We start from the raw sequence: 6665 nt of genomic DNA, 5'->3' as shown, positions 1-6665 counted from the left end.
AATTCTGGAAGATATTTTTCCATGCAGTGAATCTATAACAATAACTGTTACAGTCTCTCTCCCTCCTTCTCTTTATGAGAGACCAGCAGAGTAGGTACCAAAAGTAGGCGCTCAACCCCCCAGGCACCGAAGATGGTGTTGGTGGACTGAGAGATATCAGGTGCTTTGGAGAGACAGAGGAGGAAGTGGGTGGAATTGGGGGATGGGAAGGGGCTGCAGGGGAGGCAGAGGGGGTCAGAGGAGAGGAGAGGGGAGCCGGGCGTGGGCCCAGAGAAGTGTCCCTGGTCGTCAGACCATTGTGCTGAGGGTGGAGGAGTCCTCAGAACGCACAGGCAGCACGGGGGCCCGCTTGAGGGGACGTCGGGTCTCGTCCCGGTTCTGCCACACGTAGTGGGCCAGATAAGCCACCACCAGCACCAGCCAGCCGCCCATGGTGACCAGCAGGGCCACGTCGGTGCTGCGCTGGGCCCCGCCCCGCCCTGTCCCACACAACTCTTCCTCCCCGACCAGCGGCAGGAACTCCTGCCCCACCAGGTCCGGTCGGGCTCCCGGGCCACACACGATGCCCGTCCCCGTGCCCGGGGCCAGCCTCACCCGCCGGAGCACCTCCTGGAGGGCACAGTCGCAGCGCCACGGGTTGGCAGACAGGTTCACTTGGATCTTTAGCCCCACGAAAGCCTCTACGGGCACCGAGGCCAGCTGGTTGGCAGAGAGGTCAAGGCGGCGCAGTGTGCCCGCCAGGCCCTGGAAAGCAGCCCCTGAGAGGTGGGCAAGGATGTTATGGGACAGATCCAACTCCTCCAGGACAGGCAGGTGCCGGAAGGCACCAGCTGGCACCGACACCAGCCGGTTGGCATCCAGGTAGAGCTTGCGGGTGTCGTTGGGGATGCTGGTGGGCACAGCGCTCAGACCTGCCTGGCTGCAGCGGAAGGTCCGCTCCCCAGCTTCCTCTGCCGCATAGCAGCCCTGGGGAACCCCCTGGGGGCTGGGCACGGTCCCCCCTGCGTCTATCACCAGCAGCAGGGACAGGAGGTGACTGGCTGGCGGGAACATGGCCACAGATTGGCATAGTCTTGGACTGGAGTAGAATCTGGGGAAGGAAAAGTTCCAGAAAGGAAGAGTGAGTCGAGAGAATTCTGTTCCCTGCGGCCAGCATTCTCTTCCTGAAGTCTGCCTCTGGATTCTCTTTGGGCTAGGGCCTCTCCTTTGGGAGCTCCCTCAGGCCTCTCTCTCTTTTTCTCTCTAGCCGCTAAGTCGTGTCCGACTCTTGCGACCACATGGACTGCAGCCTGCCAGGCTCCTCTGTCCATGGGATTCTCTAGGCAATAATACTGGAGTGGGTTGCCATTTCCTTCTCCCCCTCAGGCCTGGGTGGCTCTTTTGCTTCCTTGCTTACTGGGCCCTCGGGGTAGATGGTCCCCTGGGCCGGAGACTCTTCTAAGTTCTCTTTGATTCTGGAGGGCTAATCTAGGAAGTCTTTCTGTCCAAGGCTCTGTTGGTCATTCTGGGTCTGGGGGCTCCTAAGCGTCTGCTTCTGCCCATGTACTGTTTCCTTCCACTGGAATAAAGGACCTGGGTGGCTGCCAGGTGGGCCAGGTAGGCACCAGAGAGCACTCGTGAGAAGGAGACGGGGAGGACGGATCAGTAATAGGACTTCATGGTATCCAGCCAGGCTCCCACCTTCTGTGCCTGTTCACCCCCTTTCCTGGAGCGTCCACCCCTCGGCCCGTCCCAGCTCTGTCCTCTCCGCCCCACTCTTCCTCCCTGTCCTCTCCCTCCTCCTCTTCCCAGCCTCTCACCCTGTTGCTGGGAGAGCCTTCTCCTGTGCTGCCCTCTTCCCGGAAGTAGCCTCCCTGCGGTGCGACTCTGGAGACCCACTTCCTCCTCCGGAGCCCTGCTCCCGTAGCTGCTGGAAGCTGGGGGCTGGGGCCCAGGAGTGTTGGGTTTCCTGGCATGTGACTCCGGGCCCCAGGTGTCGGATACCTGAGCCCTGGTCTGGCCAGGCGATGCCCAGAGAGGGTAGATCCCGGACTCTGATGAGCCCTGTTGTGGGAAGACCAGGCCCCAATTCTATTCCCTGCCTCAGGCTCTCTTTCCAAGGCCTTGACATTGCTAGCCTCCATCCTTCCTCTCTCTGCCAGGGCTGAGACTCTGCCTCCTAGAACCTCTGCCCTCTGCCCAGAGCCTGGCTCAGTAGGAGGATTCCCACTTGGCAGGCCTGGGGGGGCCTCATCTCACACCACTGCCTTCAGCAACCCATCTCTCCTCCTACTGCGCACACCTTCTTCCATGGTAAATAAGCTTCCTTCACCCTTTTTCTGGGAAAACTTGTCTCTCTTGGGAGGACCTCATCTTCTGGCTCCCTGAAGGGTGTCCAGCCTCCTTGCCAGGCAGGGGGCACTATTAGTTCTCTGCACTGTTGGCAGATGGCCTCTTAAGGAGCTGGAGGGGGTTCTTTAAGGTTTCTGAAGTCCCATACGGTCATCTAGAAGTTTTCTCACTGGTTTTCTGTTTTGGATTGGAGCTGACTCATGTTCTCTTAGTTTGCTGGGGCCTTGAGCTCCCAAGTTGGTACTTTTAACTCTCCCTCATGCCCAGGAGCTGGGGAGAGCTTGGACGACTTATTCCCCAGGGTCTCTTGATCCTGACCGTCATTTACAGCCACACCGCCCCATCACGCCACCCTCTCCTAATGTAAGGGAAGGGAACAGAGGAGTGGGTGTCACAGAGAGCTGAGGTCATATGCTGTGGAGGCCTTTCTGGGGAGGAAAAAACCTTGTTGGATTTTCTAAGAGACTATGGGTGAACAGCACTGCAGGCTTCAGTGCAAAATGAAGACGTGGGGTCCTTTGTTCAAAACTTGAGAATTTCAAGACGGCAACAGCAGTAGGTTGTAAAACCAAGTGCAGGGCCCTACTGAATGGAGGGCATGGGGGCCCTGCACAGGTTGCAGGACCTCAGCCTGGCCCTGTAGGTGACCTTGAACGAGCATTTTCAGGCGGGTAATGGAAGTCAGAATCAGAGGCTAGGATATGGGATGATGTTATCACTGAGGATGTGCTCACCACTGACTCATTCTGGTGACATTAACAGGGTCATTTCTCAGACTGCAGATTGTCTACGGAATCCGATAAGACGCATTTTCTACACTTGGGCAGAAGAAGTGGACCTTTTGTCTGTGGGTTGCTTGTTCGTTAGGTCAGACACTCTGCTACTGAATACTTGGGGGTCCACTTTGGGATGGGGCTGAGTGTGGAAAAGGAAGCACGTGGAACCCTACCCCCGCCCTCCCACTGCTGTCTTGTCACACTGGGTGGGGCTTTAGCTAAGGCACAAGAGGGCAACCTGGATGTGGATGGAGAGAGTTATCTCCTTCAACTAGGGCTGCTGCTAGGTAAGAGTGGGACTCAGGTGTCTGGTATGGCAGCTGTCAGAGAAGCAGGAAGTCCGTGCACCCAGGAGGGTCCGGCTGGCTCACGGATATCATTCACTGAGGGTGATTGAATGTGGTGCTCAGTAGAGATGAGAAAACAGAGAAGAAGGAAGAATAACACTCAGAACGGTGCACAGTACAGTCTGAGGGTGAACGAGGCTGAAGCAGAAGTTCTTCTCCGCCGTTCATTCATTTATTCATTTGTTCATTCAGTGAAGATACCCTGTGAGTCCCATGTTATAAGTGGTGCTGTGCTCAAGATTCAGCCCCTGTTCTTTTAAGTTTCTTTTTTTTTTTTTAAATGTGGACCATTTTAAAAGTCTTTATTGAATTTGTTACAATATTGCTTCTAGTTTTTTTTTTTTTTTTAATATTTTAGTTTTTGGCTATGAGGCATGTGGGATCTTTACTCCCCAACCAGGGAGCAAACTCACTCCCCCCTGCTTTGGAAGGTGAAGTCTTAATCACAGAACTGCCAGGGGAGTCCCCAGCCCCCGTTTTGAAGGTCTTAGATAGCAGTGGTTTAGCCCAGTGGTTCACCCAGTCTGCCCATTAGAATCACTCTGGGGAGTTTCTAAAATTAGTTATGCTTGGGTGTACCTGGACCAATTAAAATCTCTGTGGATGGGGTGTATGCACTGGTATTTTTCAAAATGCTCCCCAGGTATTTCTAATGTTCAGTCTGAGTTAAGAACTGCCAGTCTGGCGGGAGACACGGACATGTTGACACACGTCTGCACAATGCCTTTAATGTGATGTCTGCCAGATGATGTGTGAAGCCAAGAGAGAGGTTAAGTCACCGTGGCAGAATCTGCTGGTGCTCTAGGGGAGGCAACAGTTTTCCCCTGCCCAATTAGGGCTTTTCAGCTGGGCCTGATAATTGAAGTGACATAAGCAGATTAACAGGAGAAAAGCATACACATTTATATGGATGAGAAGGGATAAACTTTGAATTTGGGATTAACAGATACATACCACTATATATAAAAGAGATAAATGACAAGGTCCTACTTACTCCAGTACTCTCACCTGGAGAAGTCCTTGGACAGAGGAGCTTGGTGGGCTATAGTCCATGGGGTCGCAAACAGTTGGACATCACTGAGCGATGAACACTTCCACTTTCTTTTCTGGAAGAAAAGAGATTAGAAGGCCCTTCTTGCATCTGCTCAAAATAATCCTTAGGCCCAAGTGACATATTTTGGGGTGATGTATTCTGCCACCCTTCAGTGTCCGTTCCTGAGCTCCTTCCTCGATAACACACACTGATTTGGGAGGAGCGATCTTGGCAGCTGGGTGTGGCTCACTGTGACCAACGACATCTAAGCTGAAGTTGACTGAGGGGTTTCTAGGACAGTCTTTGATTTGCTCATAAAAAGAGGATGGATTCAACCCTCCCCTTCTCTCTACAGCTTTCTTCAGGCATTGGACAGGAAGAGTCAACTACAGCCATATTTTGACCTCGAGGCAGCAAAGCAGAAAGGAAAGGTCAGGAGTATCACTGAGACCTGGCCTGGATATGGCTAAGCCGCTCAGCCAACACCAGCAACTGCCTACTTCTGGACTCATTATGTGAGAAAGATAACTCCTGCTTCAGTGCTTCTTAACTTAGATGCACATTAGAACATGGGAGGTGTTGAGAATTACAGATGCCTGGGTCCACCTCAAAGATTCTAATTAAATTGATCTGGCATGTGTATAGTGATGGGGACTTTTTAAAGCTCCTAGGTGATTCTTTTAAATATTTTTCACTTAAAAATATTTTTGGCCATGCCTCATGGCACAAAAGATCTTAGCTCCCCAACCAGGGATTAAATCTGCATTCACTGCACTGGAAGTGCAGAGTCTTAACCATTGGACCACCAGGGAAGTTCCTCTCTAGGTGATTCTGATGGCAACCCAGGGTCAGAATCATTCCTTTGCTCGGGTTTTCTGTTGCTTTTAACTGAGAGCATTCCTACCTGATACACTAACTTTTCCAAGATCTCAGGGAAGGCTTTACCAGGGAGGGATATTTGAGTTGGGTTTTAAGGCTGAGTTCATTAGGTGGAGCAGCAGAGTATATGAAGGAAGAAGGGAGCATCAGAAGGCTTGGCTTCTCCTAGATGTAGAGCTGAAGGGGTGGTGGCAAAGGCTGCAGTTAAAGTGGAAAAGATCTAGATCCTGGGGCCTTGTATACAAGGCAAGAATTAGGACTTGTTTCCATGGCTGATGGATGGAAGGGTATTAAAATTAGCTTTGAATGTGGATCATGCCACTGGCCGTGTGGAAGATGTATTGGTGAGTGAGAGACCAGCTACCACACCAGTCCAGGTGGGAAAGTGATGAGGGATGGGCGACTGAAGGAGCTATGACTGGAGGAGCTCAGGGTCATCAGACATTTGTGCCAGTGGGCATCCTTCCCCAGTTCCCCTGGGTCTTTGGTTCTCTGGACTCTTGGCCTCTGAAATCCCTTCCAGCCTGATGTTTAATGTATCTACGATGATGAGGCAGGGAAGAGGCTGAGGCATGACTGGGCTTGGCTCTCAAGTTCAGGGCCCTGGAAAGTAGGCCCCGAAGGCTCCCACCCTCCGTGGCCTGAGTCACAACTCTTCCCTCCAACGACAGTAACTCCATGCCCCAGAGATGTGACTTTGGAGGAAGGAAGTTGAGCAGTCCTCTAGGCCCCTCCCTGCCTTATATTGAAAACGCGCCCCCCAGGCTCAGCCTGGGTAGAGAGTGACAACTGAAAGGAAAGGAGGAGGGCTGTCTCCTTGACCCAGCATGTCAACCAGGGACCCATCTAACACCAGTCTCTTGGGCCGTTTGGGCTTTGGGGGCAACAAAGTCCTCTGCTCTTTTGTGGAAACTGACAAGGGTGTACATACGTCACGCTCCCATCCTCAGAAGTACTCTCTCCTTAGTTCGGCACACACCTGCTGGGCCTCTTAGGCATTGGGGATGCAGAGAGAAGTAGAATAGCCTTCAGACAATAGGGGAAGATGGGTATGCAGGCAAATTTGGCCTCTTGATGGCCTAGGGGTGGGCTGTAGCTGAGGCGTCTGCAGGCGTCAGAGAAGCTGAGAGGATGAAGCAGCGGGTTCTGTTTGGACAGTCTCCTTCACAGAGAAGGAGACAGGTGAGGGGTGGCTTTCTGGAACAAACAGGAGTCTACCAGCAGCACAAAGGCATTGTAGGCTGAGACAAGAGCAAGAGAGAGCCCGGTGTGGTTAGGGGAGAGTGGTTAGGGGCTTGA

General features: G+C 52.9%; 1 protein-coding gene across 1 annotated transcript in view; it reads right to left on the bottom strand.

Moving 5' to 3' along the window:
- Positions 1-286: 286 nt before the first annotated feature.
- Positions 287-6665, bottom strand: part of LRRC3C (leucine rich repeat containing 3C) — a 14853-nt gene continuing 8474 nt past the window's right edge. Inside the window, exons 4-5 of the mRNA XM_043900785.1 lie at positions 4463-4499; positions 287-1090 (exon numbers count right to left, since the gene is read on the bottom strand). Of these exons, the coding sequence (XP_043756720.1) occupies positions 289-1090; positions 4463-4499 (839 nt within the window). The 3' untranslated portion in view covers positions 287-288. The remainder of the gene's footprint in view (positions 1091-4462; positions 4500-6665) is intronic.

Source organism: Cervus elaphus, chromosome 5, assembly GCF_910594005.1.
Source record: "Cervus elaphus chromosome 5, mCerEla1.1, whole genome shotgun sequence".
NCBI classification, from domain to species: Eukaryota; Metazoa; Chordata; class Mammalia; order Artiodactyla; family Cervidae; genus Cervus; species Cervus elaphus.
Note: the sequence above shows the minus strand (reverse complement) of the source record. Positions and strands in the feature narration are given on the sequence as shown.